The sequence below is a fragment of the Drechmeria coniospora genome, chromosome 02 (genome assembly GCF_001625195.1).
Source record: "Drechmeria coniospora strain ARSEF 6962 chromosome 02, whole genome shotgun sequence".
NCBI lineage: Eukaryota > Fungi > Ascomycota > Sordariomycetes > Hypocreales > Ophiocordycipitaceae > Drechmeria > Drechmeria coniospora.
The window spans coordinates 100981-118091 of NC_054390.1; the positions used below are offsets into that span (position 1 = coordinate 100981).

General features: G+C 60.4%; 3 protein-coding genes and 1 non-coding gene across 4 annotated transcripts; 1 reads left to right on the plus strand and 3 right to left on the minus strand.

Moving 5' to 3' along the window:
* Nucleotides 1-2959: 2959 nt before the first annotated feature.
* DCS_t41 lies at nucleotides 2960-3071 on the plus strand. The gene has a single exon. It is a non-coding gene; the product is annotated as a tRNA-Leu (tRNA).
* Nucleotides 3072-4560: 1489 nt separating this feature from the next.
* DCS_03332 (uncharacterized protein) lies at nucleotides 4561-4995 on the minus strand (the record flags this gene model as incomplete). The annotated part of the gene is made up of 1 exon (XM_040800653.1): nucleotides 4561-4995. The coding sequence occupies one exon, from the start codon at nucleotides 4993-4995 to the stop codon at nucleotides 4561-4563; it is 435 nt and encodes a 144-aa protein (XP_040655686.1).
* A 354-nt stretch (nucleotides 4996-5349) lies between these two features.
* On the minus strand, nucleotides 5350-5637 carry DCS_03333 (uncharacterized protein; the record flags this gene model as incomplete). The annotated part of the gene is made up of 1 exon (XM_040800654.1): nucleotides 5350-5637. The coding sequence occupies one exon, from the start codon at nucleotides 5635-5637 to the stop codon at nucleotides 5350-5352; it is 288 nt and encodes a 95-aa protein (XP_040655687.1).
* Nucleotides 5638-6028: 391 nt separating this feature from the next.
* Nucleotides 6029-11909, minus strand: DCS_03334 (uncharacterized protein; the record flags this gene model as incomplete). The annotated part of the gene is made up of 6 exons (XM_040800655.1): nucleotides 6029-6507; nucleotides 6555-6779; nucleotides 6902-7126; nucleotides 7184-8945; nucleotides 9013-9224; nucleotides 9368-11909. 6 exons carry the CDS (start codon nucleotides 11907-11909, stop codon nucleotides 6029-6031), a joined length of 5445 nt encoding a protein of 1814 aa, XP_040655688.1.
* Nucleotides 11910-17111: the final 5202 nt, after the last annotated feature.

Consider the following 17111-nt stretch of genomic DNA (forward strand, 5'->3'; position numbering starts at 1 on the left):
TGGTCGCCACGACGAGGCTGCGGGCATGGAGGGCCGTCATTGGTGGGGGCTCGACAAAGGGTCCCGACGCAGAGACGGGTTCGCGACGCTTCCAGGGTGCAGCGCCAGGCGTTTGCCCGAGAGTTGGGTGCAGCTGATGCAAAGGTGTGCACGTAGTTGTGTGCATGTAGTTGTGTGCATGTACTGTGTGCATGCAGTTGTGTGCATGTACTGTAGTTGTGGTTGCATGTACTTGTGGTTGAATGTGCCTGCTAGGTGGTTGTATTCGTTGTCGATGTTCCGCGAGCACGACATTGCATATACATGTACTTGTGCTTGCATGTACTTGTGCTTGCATGTACTTGTGTTTGCATGTACTTGCTGGGTGGTTGTATTCGCTCTGGTTGTAGATGTACCGCGAGCACGACGTTGCATGTACTTGCTTGGTGGTTGTATTCGTTCTAGTTGTAGATGTACCGCGTGCACCACTTTGCATGTACATGTACTTGGGCACTTTCTTTCAGGACACTGCAGGTACGGAGCACAAGCGAGCAAGTGCTGTACTTGTACTTAGATTGATTCCTTTGCCCTCGCCGTCATTCGCATATTGGCATGTACTGTACGGAGTACGGAGTGCTGGCATAACTACTAGGTGCTAGGTACCTAGTACGCAGCGCACTGCACACTGCCTGCAGCGTACTCGCCCATGTGCTCGTCATTCACATGTCGTTGCAGGGTCAGTCCCGCATACAGGTACCTGGATGTGCATGTAATACTCCGTACTCCGTACCTACTGTAGTATTCCGAACAAGTACATGCAGCATGCAGGTGTAATTGCTGCATGGAATCCATTCCTCCATTCCTTGCAGGGCATTATAGGTGCAGATACTGAAGTACGGAGCACCGCGGGTGTAACAGCACACCTACAAGTCAGTGGTTGTACATGTACCTGTACGCACGCATGCTGGTACTGTGCATGCTAGATCCCAGTACACGTCACTGGAGCGAGGACAAGCGCTCTCCGCAACACCTGTACTGTACTTCTAGCCACCAATAAGTACAGTGGACAAGGTGAGGATTCGATTTTCAAGTTGGCAGCGCTACACCGGAGTGCTGAGCACTGTCAAGCGAATCGACACCTTTGCCAGCCCGCCATACATGCTGTACGGGCCGGTACACTGTGCGGCACAGAGGGGTACGGGTACAGGTGTTACGCCTGCAGTAGTTTGGTTCCGTCAACATTGGCGAGCGTTTACATGTACTTGCATGTACTTCGACACTCCGTACAAGTGCGTACAAGTGCAAGTGGGAGTACGCATGCATACATGTACTGTCCATGTACTGTCCATGTACATGAAAGCTATTCCATGCCGTGGTACGAGGCATCCATGGTGTGGTACGAGGCACCCAAGGCACGTACATGCCGTGCAGCACCCCGAAACCGCTCGCCGGAGCGCGGCAAGTTGAAATGAATACAGGTCCTTGCTTCACGGGGTTCCCAGACCGCGTGCACATGTACCCAAACATGCATGACGCGGGTGCCGGCCAGGAGGAGCGTGTGCCCGTGAGCGCACAATGCATGGAACAAGCGTGGGTCGGCCGTTAATAATATGTACAGGTACATCTGGGCAGAATGTGAACCCGTCCCGTCCGCCCTCCGCGGCGGCGCTGCCAACGCCCGCACCAGTCACGTCGTGCCGTTGGTCAGCGTGCATGTACTGTACTTGACAGCCGCTGGACAAAGTGACGATTCAATTTTGGCAGCGCCAACACGACAACGTGAATCGACACGCTTGCCACCCCACCATACGGAGTGCCTGTACAGTAATTACCGTGTGGTTGCAATCAAGTAATTGCAGTACTTGCTTGTACATTGAGGTGCTCGTGGACGACGGTTCGGGCGCAGAGTTCTTGGTGCGATGGACCGAACCCTGTGAGTGGGTAGTACCGAACTGCCCATGCTCTGGTACGACAGTGCAGACACAACTACGGAGTACTTACCTAGTACTTACTCGCAGTGCTTGCACCCTACTCCGTACGGGACATGCATGTAGTACAGAATGGGGTACAACTACCTGTGAACGACCTTGGCGTGATGGATGACGCCACAAGTGGTACTTTCCGCTCCCTACACATGTGCAGCAATACTCTCGTACCCATCATGTGCGCCTCTATCCCTGCACATGTACCTGCGCGTATACGGTACGCCCAAGTTCCTGTCAGGTCCCTCGTGTGCTTGCATGGATGCGTAAGTGCTGTCCATGTCCACATGTAAGTACTCCGTACGGTGATTGCCTGTACGGGGTACTTCCATAAACTACCATCCTGGCTGGTAATACTCGCTGAAACCGCATTGTGCCCATCGTCAACACCACGCAAATAACCCACCCATGCATCCAACCAACGAGCCGGCCAACCATCTCTCCCATGTCAGCATCTGCTGTCCCGCCGTTCCCACCCTCCGTGCGCCGGGACGACTGACCGTATTCGTGCGAGCTGGTGCCACCTCCATGCCGCGCACGCATTGCAACGTGGGTCGGACATGGCGGGCAAACGTCGACCACGTACTGTATCATGTATCGTCGATGATCCATGCGGCAATGCGAGACAAGGCGGGCCCTGCGGCGAGGGAATGCGTTCCGAGACTTGCGGGGCGACACGAAGGCCGCAACGTCGGCCGTCCATGGGAAGGGGCACGTCAGGCGCAGAAAGGCGAGGTGCATGCGCTGTCGGAAGACGGGTTGTCGTGGCCAAAACACGACGTCGACGACGAGCGAGGCGGGCGACGATGATGGCAGACGATGGAGGCAGACGGACGAACTGGGCGGGACAATGTGGCAAGCGATGGTGGCACACGAACTGGGCGGGAGACAATGTGGCAGACGATGGTGGTAGGCGAGCTGGGCGGGAGACAATGTGTCAAACGAAATAGGCGATGCAAATATACATACCGATAGCGACTGGAATTATCGATAGCAAAGGCAGAATGGCCGAGTGGTCTATGGCGACGGTCTCAAGAGCAACGCTCCTAAACTGCGAAAAGCGGTTTTCCGTTCACGAAAGTGGCCGGGGTTCGAATCCCCGTTCTGTCAATTCTTTTTGTCCGCCATCGACGATTTCAGTGCTGCATGGCCATGGCAAGCAAGCGTTCCTTCCTTTTTGTACATTTCCATCAATTTTTGACGACACTACCTACCATCATGTTCCGTGCTGCTGATTTCGAGTACACACATTTGCAGCGTGGGACGGCAACGGAAAGCGTCATCATTGAGGTCCATGGTTTGCCGCCTGTAATCGTTTGCTGCATCTCCATGGCCTCTGCATGGCTTGCTGCATCATGGCTTGCTGCATAATGGCTTGCTGCAGCTTGGTTTGCTGCATCTTGGTTTGCTGCATCTTGGTTTGCTGCATCTTGGCTTGCTGCATATCCGCTATGTGGTGCAACTTATGGCTTGCTGCATTATTATGGTTTGTTGCATGTCCGTGCTTTGCTGCCTCTCCATGGCTACTGCCTCGCCATGCTTTTCTGCCTCTCTGCCTCTCCATGGCTGCTGCCTCGCCATGCTTTGCTGCCTTTCCATGCTTTTCTGCCTCTCCATGCTTTGCTGCCTCTCCATGCTTTGCTGTTTGCCGCCTCATCATTTGCACCATATTGCAACGACACGATTCACTGCATACATGGCAAATCATTCCCGTATAATGCGAGGACATTCAGCCGTCGCGCTCTTCCAGATGCCTGTGGACCTGGGTTGCCGGCTTGGCCGAGTGGCCTATTGCTCGGAAGATTCAACGGTGCTGCCATCGATGCTTTGCTTGATGCCTTCGAATCTCCCGTGCAAAAACTAGCTTGGCCGTGTTGCCTGTGCTCGAAAGACTCGTCGGTACTGCTATCGATGCGTTGCTGTTTTGACACTATCGAATCGCCCGTTCAAGGACCAGCTTGGCCGTGTTGCCTGTTGCTCAGAAGATTCGACGTACTGTTATCGACGGTGCTGTTATCGACGGTACTGCTATCGACGGTGCTGATTTGACACTATCGAACCGCTCGTGCAAGGACCAGCTTGGCCGTGTTGCCTGTTGCTCAGAAGATTCGAAGTACTGCTATCGACGGTGCTGCTATCGATGCGTTGCTGATTTGACACTATCCAACCGCTCGTGCAAGGACCAGCTTGGCCGTGTTGCCTGTTGCTCAGAAGATTCGACGTACTGCCATCGACAGTACTGCCATCGACGGTGCTGTTATCGAGGCTTTGCTGATTTGACACATCGAATCGCCCGTGCAAGGACCAGCTTGGCCGTGTTGCCCATTGCTCGAAAGACTCGACGACGGTATTGCTGTCGATGCTTTGCTGGTTTGACACTATCGAAGCGCCCGTGCAAGGACCAGCTTCCAAGAACCAGCTTGGCCGTGTTGCCTGTTGCTCGAAAGACTCGACGACGGTATTGCCATCGATGCTCAGCTGGTTTGATATTATCGAATCGCCCAAGCAAAGGACCAGCCTAGCCGTGTTGCCTGTTGCTCCGAAGATTCGACGGTACTGCTATCGACGGTGCCGTTATCGATGCTTTGCTGGTTTGATACTATCGAATCGCCCGTGCAAGGACTGGCTTGGCCATGTTACCTATTGCTCGGAAGACTCGACGGTATTGCCATCGATTGCGGGTTGGATACCTTCGAGTCGCCCATGCAAGGACCAGCTTCCAAGGACCAGCCTGGCCGTGTTGCCTATTGCTCGAAAGACTCGACGGTATTGCCATCAATGCATTGCGGGCCTGATGCCTTCGAATCGCCCGTGCAAGGATTAGCTTGGCCATGGTGCCTATGGCGGAAGATTTGAGCTGCCATCGATGCTGCGGGATTGATACCTTCGAATCGCCCATGCAAGGACCAGCTTCCAAGGACCAGCTTGGCTGTGTTGCCTCTTGCTCGGAAGATTCGACGGCGCTGCCATCGCTGCCATCGATGCTGCGGGTTTGATGCCCTCGAATCGCCCGTGCAAGGACCAGCTTGGCCATGGTGCCTATGGCGGAAGATTCGAGCTGCCATCGATGCTGCGGGTTTGATACCTTCGAATCGCCTATCCAAGGACCAGCTTGGCCATGTTGCCTATTGCTCGGAAGATTCAACGGTACTGCCATCGCTGCCATCGCTGCCATCGCTGCTGCCGGTTTGATACCTTCTAATCACCCATCCAAGGACCAGCGTCCAAGGACCAGCTTGGCCATGTTGCGTATTGCTCGGAAGATTCAAAGGTGCTGCCATCGCTGCCATCGAAAGTACTGCCATCGCTGCCATCGCTGCTGCCGGTTTGATACCTTTGAATCGCCCATCCATTGACCAGCTTCCAAGGACCAGCCTGGCCGTGTTTCCTATTGCTCGGAAGACTCGACGGTATTGCCATGGATGCATTGCGGGTTTGATGCCTTAGCATCGTCCATGAAGGACTTGCCTGGCCGTGTGGCCTGTTGCTCCGAAGATTCGACGGTGCTGCCATCGATGCTGCAGCCATCGATCTTTGCAGGTTTGATGCGAATCGCCCATCCAAGGACGCCTCTTGCGTCGGCCAAGGCTCCGTCTGCCCGATAAGGGGACCAAAGACGACATGCCGGCTGCAACACGACACGAGCAGCATGGCAAACACGTGGACGACGCAGCATGTACGTGACGAGCAAAGCAGCTGCCGAGCATGCCGCATTCCGTCTTGCAAGACACATCCTCGGAGCCCGGTCGCCAAGAGGCCACTCTTGTGGCGGTTGGCCGTCGAGCACAGAGGGGCGAAGCATCAACGACACATCACCTGCATCCCGGCGACGCGCTCGGAAACCTTTCCTCTCGTGGCACTTGTCATTTGTCGTTCGTGGCCGAGTACGTGTACAGCTGCCCATGCTTCCTGCGTCGTTGCCTATTCGTCCCGCGACGCCCAAAGGATCCCCGGCGACATGTCCACTCCGGCCTCTCGTCCCGTGACGCCCAAAGGATCCCCGACATGTCCACGCCAGCCTCGGACAGGCCAATCTCGAGCTTCTCAGGTCTTCGGTCCGCCCCCGACTACCCCCGCCCCCCGTTGTAGTCGGCGCCGCCGACGCTTCGCAGCCGCGCGACGACGCCCTTCTCGCTCAGCTCCGACCGGTCGCTGGCGGTGATGGCGATGCTGTGGTGGCCCAGGACGCGCTTGACGTCGCCGCTCTCGACGCTGACGCGCGCCTTGCGCATCACCTTGGTGCGCTCGCCGATCCAGACGACGAGCACAAACTTGACGCGCTTGCTCTCGGCGTCGTTGGCGTACTCGACCCGCACGTACCCGTACTGCACCTGCGAGTCGTCAAGCGCCGCAGCGAGCGCCGCGAGCCCCCCCGTGCCCGTCTGGCTTAGCGTGAGCTCGTTGCCCGTCGCCGCGGCGTACGAGATGAGCAGCCAGTCGGTCGTCTCGTCCTTGTCGTTCCGCACCGCGTCGTAGGCCGCCGCGATGGCGGGCGCGTCGAGGCCGCTCATGGTTGCGACGCGGCCGAGGAGTCGGCCGAGCACGTCTCGGCGGATCGAAGCTGTCGTGAAGCTCCCCGCCGGCGAATGTCACCGGCAACGGCGGGCGTCTGCGTCGTGGCCGCGGCGCTGCGGCAGGTTCGGCGTGTCGGTGGAGGTGAGCACTCCGTCGGAGCGTGAGACGAGGTGCCGGCGGATGCAAAGAGGGCGGCGCCGTCGAGAACGAGGTACGGACGGAGGTGCTTTGGTGGAGATGGAGGAGCGGCGATGAGGCCACGAGCCTCGACGACTTCACGACGTGGGTGTCCGAGAGCGAGGACTTGGACGGAAACGGAGCACCCGGTACGCATATGGCCGGTACAACCAAACTAGGTACCGTGCGGTAGCGCTCAGGGCGCCTATACTTGCGCCGCCATGGTACCGACCTCGCAAAGTACGTACCTGACCACCCCACCGCTAGCAGATGGTACATGGAGAACGGTACTTGTTCATGACGGGGCGGTTGCCGCCTCGCGGCGAGCTCGATATTCCTCCCATCACCCACCGGGCGATGTTGTCTCGACGGCGTCTGCTCCTCCCATAACCCACGACTTTGCCTCGAGGGCGCCTGGACCATAATCACCGTCGGGAAGCCGTCCACACGACCGGCAGCTCCCCGCGACGTCCCTGACCGTGATCCTTCATCAAGGCCCAGCACTTGCGCATGCCCGCGGCGTCACGGACCGTGATCTTTCACCAAGGCCCAGCACTTGCGCATCCCCGTGCCCATCGACTCGTCGTCGACGCCGTCGCTCCATCGAACCGGCCGACCCGTCTCCTCCCTCGCGACGTCGACGGATGCGTCGTCCTCGTCCTCGGCGTCGAGGAGAAGCAGGTGGACGTGCATGGTGAGCCTGAGGTGGGAAAACAGCCAGGGAACGCTGCCGAGGGCGCCGACGTGCTCGACCTTCGCCGGCAGCAGACGCGACGCGTGCTCCTTGGCCAACTCGACCCTCCGCTCCGCCGTCGCCTCGGCGGCGTCATCGAGGACGCGGCTGGGAAACTCCCACAGATTCGCCAGCAGACCCTTCTCCGGTCGGCGCTGGATCAGGTAGCGTCCGTCGGGACGCCTGATGACGCACACGACCGTCTCCTCCGACCGGACCGCCTTCTTCGTCGCCTTGACGGGAAACCTTTGCGCGTGGCGCGCGGCGACTTCGTGCGCGGCATCGTCGGCCGCCTCCGGTCGGGGGGCCCGTGGTGCGCGGCTCGGCAGCTTGTAGGCAAAGTCTGCGAGCGTCGTCTGCCGCGAGGAAGCTCGCGTCCTCGCCGTCGCCGGCTTGGAGGATGGCGGCGGCGCACGGGCGATGCCGACGTCTTCGGCGCCGTCGGCTTCCTCGAATGGCTCGCAGAGAGCGCAGAGGTCCTCGATGTCGACGGTCGTCCGGCCCTGCTCGTTCGCCGACGCCAAGCCCTCGGCGTGGGCGCGGCAGGTCGCCGTGACGGGACAGGCGGAGCAGTTCGGCCTCGGCGTGCACACGGTGCTGCCGAGCTCCATCAGAGCCTGGCCCCAGCGTCCCGGCCTGTCGTTGGGCGGCTCGAGTTCGTCGTCGGCGGCGGCGGCCTTGACCAGGGCGTCGGCGGCGGCCCAGATGGCGTCGACGACCTTCTTGTCCGTCTTGATGTTGCCATGGATGCCGAGCTGCCTACTCAGCACCCTCAGCACATTGCCGTCGACCATGGGCTCCGGTCTGCCGAAGACGATGGACGAGATGGCGCCTCCCGTGTAGCGGCCGACGCCCGGCACGCGTGCCTCGAGCGCCGCGGCGGTGCTCGGCAGCAGACCTCGCAGCTCGTCGTCGTCCACGACGAGCCTGGCCGCCTCGTGGATGCGAGTGGCCCTGCTGTAGTAGCCCAGCCCGCGCCACGTGGCCAGCACGTCGTCGGCGTCGGCGCGGGCGAGGTCTCGGATCGTCGGCCACCTCGCCATCCAGCGATTCCAGTAGTCGATGACGACGGCGACGCGCGTCTGCTGCAGCATGATTTCGCTGATCCAAACCTCGTACGCCCGCTTCTCGAGCGTCCGCCGCAGCAGGTCCGCGTCGGCGTAGAGGCTCGGGTTGACCCACGGCTTCCGCCAGGGCATCGCTCGCGTCGAGCTGACCGAGTCGAACCACGACAGCAGCGAACGGCGACCTTGAAACCCTTGGTGCTTGCTCAGTAGGAGAGGTCGGTGGTAGTCGATCGAGTGCCGACGGAGGGGGGGCACGCAGGCGTCGCGTCGTGTCTCCGTCTCTTGTCCATGCTCATCCGACAACCACGGGTGGTGGTCGCGGGCCTGATTCTTTGCGCTCGATTTCGCCGCTTTGCGTCTCTTCGTCGGTCGGGGACTCGCCGCCGGTTCAAAGTCACGATCCCTTTCCTCGGCAGCGTGCATCTCGTCGTCGTCGTCACCGTTGCGTCGACGCGCCTCGTCGACCTGGACCGTTTGCGTCCTTGCCGTCGTCTGCCGCGCGGAGCTTCGCGTCATCCGTCGCAGGGTCATCGATGCGGCGGGGATCCGTGATGCCTACTCGTGCCATGGCACGGCCATTTCGTTGGATGCCGACGACAAGGTGTGTTGTGTTGTGTTGTGTTGTGTAGTGTTGTGTTGGTGTCGAGTTCATCCTTGGCTGCTTCGTTTCGTCACGCTCAACCGTGGACTGACGGTGAGCCGGACCCACCCGCCGGAACAACCAACTCCGGCACGCCGCGTGCCGTCTGACGACCATGCTCGTAGCTCCAACTATTTAATACATCTGAATCTACGCACCCAAGTGTCCAGACATGGCATGGCAGCTTTGGGCCTCGGACCGACGCGATGCACGGCGGGCGTGAGGGAGATTCATGGTCACGCTCGTCAATATCGCTCGATTACCCACTCCCGACGCGTCCAGTAGTCCATCGGCTGCATCAGCGCAATCTCGGCCCTCTTGATCGCCACGTACCTCTCGACAATCTCCTCGCCGAGGAGACTGCACAGCATCGTATCCATCTGCAGCGAGGCAAGAGCCTCCTCCAGGCTCGACGGGAGCGTCGTCGTTATCCCGAGCCGCGCCCTCTCGCCGTCGCCGAGCAAGCTCGGCTCCTCGGTGCAGTCCCGCCACGTCATGTCCATGCGGCTCTTGACGCCGTCCAGGCCGGCGGCGATGACGGCGGAGACGGCGAGGTAAGGATTCGCCAGGCCATCCATGCACTTCAGCTCCCAGTGACCACCCTTGATCTTTCGCAGGGGCGTCTCGCGGTTCTGCGTCCCCCACGCGACCCAGGTTCCGCCGGCCCAGGAGCGATCGCGGATTCGTTCGTAGCTCGTGAGGTTGCTGCAGGTGAAGGCCATGACGGCCCTCAGGTGGTGGAGCACGCCGGCGTAGAACGACTCGTAGAGCGACGCGGGACAACCGTCGGGAGACGCCATGGACATGTGAAGGTGGCTCGCGCTTCCGCAACCGTCAGGAAAGGGCTTCGGGTGCAGCGTCGCCCGGTACCCTCGGGCCGTCGCGCAGCAGGAGATGACGTTGCGGGCGAGAAGGAGGTTGTCGACGGCTTCCAGCGGCGGCGCCTTGGGCAGGACGACCTCGTACTGCCCAGTGGCGGCCTCGGGGTGCACCATCTCGACGTGGATGCCGGCGGCCTCGAGCTGCTCGACGGCACTCTCGACGACGGCGACGGCGACGTCGTGATCCATGGCCCGCGAGGCCGAGTAGGCATGGCCGTGGCCGTGGAGGGCTTCGTACCCCCGATCGGTGCGACGGAGGATGACCACCTCGATCTCGAAGCCGACGGTGAAGGAAAGCTTGGCGGCGTCGGCCAAGGCTAGCGTGTTGCGGAGCAGCGTCCGGGGGCACAGGAGAACGGGCGAGCCGTCCTCCTCGCGAAAGTCGGCCATGACGGTGGCGTGGTTCGCCCTCGGTCCCTCGCGAAGGCTGCCAAAGTCTGGATGAAGTCGCCACTCGCCGACGGCGTCGACGCCGGGCACGCGGCCGTCGTTTTGAATCATGCCCAGGACGCCCCTCGTCACGCCAAAGGAGAGCTCCTCGTCGCTCTCCAGCATGGATATGACGCGCCGCACGGGGATGGACCGCATGCGCGTCGTCGCCGTCAGGTCGTTCCAGCAGACGCGCAGAAAGCGCACGGAGCGCTGCAGGCGCCGCATCTCGCAGAGGATCGAGGTCTCGCGTCCGACGGGCACGGCAAGGCCCGTCGGTCTCGGTTGAAGCCGCAAGCCGTACAGGCGATTCGCGTTGTGGAAGAGAAGGTCCTCGACGAGCCGCACGGCCTGCCGGCCGCTCAGGTCGCCAGCGCGAAGATGCTCCGTCAGGACGGCGGCCAGCACCTCGCGCATCTGGACGACGGCGAGGTAGTAGGTCTCGGGGAACCAGTGGCCGTCGGTGCTCCACAGCATCTTCGTCGAGGGGCACAGCTCGAGCATCTGCCTCACGACGCCCCGCTGGCCGTCGCGGCTCAGGAAGGGGAAGACCTCGCCGATGTCGGCGTAGACGTTTTCGTACATGGTCGCTAGGTATCCCGTCTCGCGCACGAAGGGGTAGCCGGAGTGCAAGAGGACCACGGGCACGGTGGGGTACCGGCGGATGAAGGGTTGCAGGTGGGAGGGCGACGAGGACGACAGGGTGATGTCGTTGTCGCCGAGGCCCGTGTGAAACTGGATCGGCTTCTTCACGTCGGCGGCGGCCACGACGGCGGCCAGACGGTGGACGAGATACTCGTTGAGGCCGGCGTGGTCGACCCTCGCAAAGGGCTCCGCGTCGGGGGCGTGCCGTCGGCGAAAGATTTCCCGAAAGGCCTCCGAGGCCAGGTCGGCATCCGGCGTCGGCGGAATGGCCAGGCCGGTTCGGTAGCAGATGACGGACTTGAAGCCGACGACGACGGGATCGGCGAGGGCGTCGGCGAGGGCCGAGTCGAAGCGGCGCGCAAAGGTCCGAAAGGCCTCGTCGGCGTCCCCGTCGGCGGGGCAGGAGGTGCAGGCGGACTCGACGAGGGCGACGGCGAGCTGCTCGATGCGCACGATCCTCCTCGCGGGACAGGGCGTGAAGCGGTCGAAATGGTGGTACGGCTCGGCGTCGCCGTCGTCGAGGCCGTCGTCGACCAGGACGCACTGGATGCCGGCGAGGCAGGTTCGCAGCCAGGCGTCGTGCTGGCCCTCGCGCTTCCCGGCGACGGCGGCGGCGACGGCCTCCCACGTGGCCTCGCAGCCGAGAACGTCCGCGAGCTGCCTCACGGCCCGAAAGTGGGCGAGGCCAGTCCTGCTCGCGTCGAGAGCCTCGCCGTGGGCCTCGGTGGCGACGGAGAGCAGGGGGCGCCGGCCCATGGCGTCTCGCCTCAGGAGGGGATGAGCATGGTTGTCGATGATGGGCGTGCACTGGACGGCACGACGAAGGGCCTCTTCGTCCCGCTCACTGGCCGATGCCACCATGACAACGGCGACGGCGTGGTGGACGGTGGACGGCGGACGACGGGCAGGGAGACGGCGGACGACGGGCAGGAAGACGGTGGACGATGGGCAGCAAGACGGTGGACGATGGGCAGCAAGACGGTGGACGATGGGCAGCAAGACGGTGGACGATGGGCAGCAAGACGGTAGACGATGGGCAGCAAGAAGGTGGACGATGGGCAGGGAGATGGTGGACGACGGGTAGGGAGACGGTGGACGATGGGCAGGGAAACGGTGGTTCGTGGCCGGCGGTTCGTAATGGTCGGTGGTTCGAGATGGTTGGTGGTTCGAGATTGTTGGTGGTTCGTGCTGGCTCGTGGTTCGTGATGGTCGGTGGCTAGTGATGGATGGTGGCTAGTAATGGCTCGTGGCTCATGGCGGTCGCTGGTCGCCGGTCGCTGGCATATAGCCAGAGCGGTCAGTGTCGGTGGCCAGTCCTAGCGGTCACTCCCTTTAAATGATTAGCTGCAAGATGGACCCGCCGTTCAACGGCCCCGCGTGCCGTGCCAGCAGGTGGTGCAAGTAAGTACTCACTGTACAGGTACTTGGGTGCATGTACCGTGTACCGACGGCACACGTTTGGGCATGAATGCCACGGCATCAGAGTCGCACCGCAGGCACCAAGTATGAATATTACCTGCACCATCCTTGGATCAGCATGGGTTGCGAGGCGTCGAACCGAATCATCCCGTCGTACTCGGTACTCGGGTCATCGGTGTAATTACCGTACTTTTCACCGTCGTGGTGGGAAAGCCTCTGGTAATTCCGGGCATTCCTCGAGGGTGTAGCTATGATGACTGTTATTAACAATGCCTGTAATTACTCAGTCATAGTCTGCACACGTACAGTAGCTGCACGGTTGATCAAGCTCGGGGCTAGAGCTCGCAGCCGAGCCGGTGCCCTTTGAGGCCCTCGTGCTCCGTGCATGGGTCGGCATGCTTGCTTGGATGCACCACTACCGTGCGGTGCGGTGCGGTGCCTGCGTGCCGTAGGTTGCTTGCCGTGGTGAGAAAGCAGGAGTGTCCATCGACGAGAGGATGACGGATTCGTCGTCGTATTGCCGCATGAAACGTGAAGGACGCGGCATCGTGGACGATGCACGGCCAGGCAAGGATCAAGATCCGCCATCTCCGAATGGCCATCTCGAATGCCGCCTCTCACCAGAGTAGCATCAAACGCATGGCGCCGGCACGAAGACGGCACTCTCGGGCAGGCACCTCGACCCAAGCGGCCACTCCGCCGCGGCGAGCGGAGCATGGGCAGCCGCTCTCGGGGGACGTGCTCGCCTCTTCGTCATGGACTGCGAGGAGCACGCGTGAGTGCGAGGACGAGGACGACGGCACGCCACGTACCGGTACAGACGCAAGCAGTTCATGCCGCGGCCGAGAGCCTCTGCTCCGGCATGCAGGCGTGCGTCGTGGGTGGCGAGCTCGTCCTCGGCGGAGGGCCAGGTCGCCGGCGGAGCGCGTCGGATGCCGCGGCGGGCACCGGCTGTCGTACGATGCAACGAGCAGGGTGCATCGACGGTCGTAGCTCGTCGTGTGGTGCTCGCCCATCTGCCGTGTCGTAGGGACGGACGTCCACATTCACGCTCTGCTGGTTCACGCGTGGAGACGTCGGCAGGTTTGGATACGTTGCCTTTGCAGGGCAGGGGAACGGAGCATCAAAACCCCGCATCGGCACACTCTTTGTGCCATGAGGTGCTGCGCACTCGGAATGTCGTCATCTGCAGCATTGGCAGGTGGCACGAAGAATAGAGGCACAGACGGCAAGTGCAGAGTGCAGCAAGTAAATGCCGATGCGAATAGATGTAGATGCAAGTATTATTACTCGCACGGACAGCAAGTAATTACACCCAAGTACAAGCAAGTACAAGTTCGTTGCACCGGTACTGTTGTACAGTATGAGGAGCTTGGTGCAAAGGGAGTAATTACATAATATAAGTAGAGCACTGCAAGTACATTTACCAGTACCTATAGTACGGATGGTCGTAAGTACTCTTTCGTGCAGCACCGGTAGGAGCAAGTGCAGCACGTACAGTACCGTGAGTATTAATTTACATGTCCGGAGTACTGTAGTTTCATTTCGTACAAGAGCATGGCGAGTAGTGTGCCTCAGTCTTCAGTACTTGGGGATGGAATTCTCGTACAGCTTCGAGGCCAAGCGTACCTGTTGGGTTCAGCCCGTACAGCGCAGTAATTGCTGCGCGCGCACGGAGTATTCCCTACAGTACAGCACTCCGTCTTCTTACGTAAGTAGGTACTTGCCTGGCGTCGCCTCCTTGCACGGGGCACCTGGCCTGCACGTTCAAGTACTGTACTTACGCCTGCATTTTGCAGTATGGAATGGCATCACCAATATACTGCACTGCAGCTGTACGGAGTACTCTGCACGCTTCCCCGGTACGTCCCAAAGCAGGCTCAGGAACTGGATAAAAGGCCAACGGAGACGAGGCCCTGCGAGCCAATGGAGTGCGGGCGGCGAACCGATGGACCGTTGGTGAACGGCTCGATACGCAAGTACTTGCGAGCAAGAACAAGCACGGTACGCGGGCAAGTATTACTGTACAAGCACGGGAACGCGGGCAAGTAAGTATTGCTGTGCAAGCACGGCACGCGGGCGAGGCGGGCGTGCTGACGACGGCCACCCACCCACAACCACGGTACGCTCGGCAGCAAATGATGATGCGAGTAAGCACTTGCGCCGACGATGCACCCCGACGCAAGTAATCGTCGCACGTGCAAGCGCGAGCACGCGGGGTTGAATGCGACATCTGTACGGAGCGTTGTGGGCGACGTCTCTGGCGGTCGTATGCCGCTTCACACGGCCGTGCTGGCGCTGGCTTCCAGAAGGTTCGGGAGGGGAGAATCCTTCTGGCCCAATCTGCCAAGCACTCGCGACGAAGAGCACGCCTGCGCCCGCTCGCTCGTACCGGTACGGAGGGGCGAGCAGGTTGCGCGTCTGCTCCGCGGCCGCGATCAATTGCGTGCGTGTGGCGGCACAGGCACTCGCACGACCGATCAGGCATGTCACCTTGCGCCGGACATGCAGCGGCAAATGCACGCGTACGCGATGCGCCGTGATGTACGATGCACTGCGACGTGGGCGATGCACTGCGACGTGGGCGCTGCGCTGCGACGTGGGTGATGCACTGCTACGCAGGCACTTGGCCGTGGGCGGACAAGTGAGCAAGTCAGTACTTGTACTGTAGGTGCTGTAGGTGTGAGCAGGTGTACTGCACGAAGCAGGGAGTACGGAGAACAAGCATGTGTACGGAGGACAGCAAGTAAGTACTCCGGAATAACAGCACCCAAGTACTCCGTACAGTGCTTGCAGAACTTGGTTGCCCCTGCAAGTAGGCGTACATGTGGGCGAACGTACTGTACTGTGCGGTAATATTGATACTGTACTTGTCCGTACTTACTCCGTACTGGCGCCACTGCTCGTTTGGTCTTGCCCTGCCCGGCACGGCTTCCCCACCTAGGCCGGCCAACAATCTGCCTTTGCCACTTGTTCGGCAAAGAAAGTTGGCCGACACGAGCCGTGGTTGGCGTTGCGTCGAGGTTGCCCACCTCCCCAATGGAGGGATGCCGACGCACCCACCGCCGCGTGCCTACCCGTCGGCCAACTTTTACCGGGTGGGCGATGCTACGCTACCCGCTGCACATGTAGGGGAGGGAAGATGATGCTGGCCATTAATACACGGCATCGCCCCGTATTCCCGCGTGTACCTGCGGCGGCAAGTGTGCACGTACTGGTACTTGTTCTCCGCACGTGCATGTGCAGCATACGGGGTACTTGTACTGAGCAGGGAAGCAGGTGCAGGTATTCCAAGCAAGCACTTGCATGTGCTGCTTGCATGCAACCAAATACAGTACCGTAAGTACTTACAGTACAATAATACTTAGGTACTTACATGCAAGTACTTACTAGGGGTGTTTTCCGTACTGAGAGTGGTGTGCTCGGTGCATGTCCGCACGCACTCAAGTACTGTCCTTGCAACTACTTGAGTACTCGGTACTTGCAGTACGGAGTACAGCAGATGCAACTGCAAGTCATTGCTACGCACAAGTACAGTACCTGCACTTCCCTCCCTGCAAGTGCAACTGCAAGTGCTCTGTGCCGCCGACGCATTTCCTCCATGCCGCGACGGCCGTGATCCGTACCGGCGATGCGATTCCATCGTGCAGCGGCTTTGCCTGCGCCGCTGGCCTTTGCTTCTTCCACGTGCATCGTGCCATCCAACGCCGACCGAGATGGGTCGGCTCGAAGCGCTCGTGCCTCGGGCGACGGTCGACGACACCCTCCTGCTTGCCGAGACGTCATCCCCCGCTGGGCGACCGCCCAAGGGGACAGGCGCGGCATGTGCAGCGCCTGCGCATGTGAGCGCTGTAATTAGCTGATGCGCATGTCCAGCGCGCATGTACTGTACTCTGCAAACCATTACATGCACGCCTACACCTACAAGCACTTGGGTGCACAGCAAGGGATAGGTACTTGCACTCGTGCTTGCAGCGCCAGCAGTACGGCACATGGTGGTGGGCGAAGCACTCCGTACAGCACAGCTACAGTACATGTACTCCGTACTTGCAGCCATGTACCTGTACAGCTACATAGTACTTGCAAGTATTATCAACCATCGCTTGCCTGCTTCACCAGCACACTTGCACCGACCTCTGGAACGACTTCATTCTACGGGGGAGGGGCCCTCGGAACCACGAACCACGAACCAGCACTTGTAGCGCAACTTGTCTCGTGTACGGTACTGTAGGTACGTCGTGCACTCCGTACGGAGTAGTAATAATGATGCCAAGTAAGGTGCAGGGTTTCCCGCCAAATGCAAAGCTCGTGGGTACTGCCATAGGCGCAGTGCTCCGCAAGTACAGGCAGCTGTGCACATGTACCTAGTACTCTGTGCCTGCACCCAATTACTCGCTTGCTGTAATTACATGTAAGTACAGTACTGGCAGCGCATGCGCGAGCGCTGCAAGCGCTGGAGTGGCATGGACCCACCTCGTTTTGGTCTGCCGGATGCTCGCGTGGAGAAATTAATAATAGGGAATATCTGTGACGCTGGTCTGTACAGAGTACGTGCCGATACAGCACATGCGGTCGTCCACATACGAGTACGCCGTACTCCGTACTCCATCCACGCACTCGTACGAGGAGGACTCGTACTTTGTA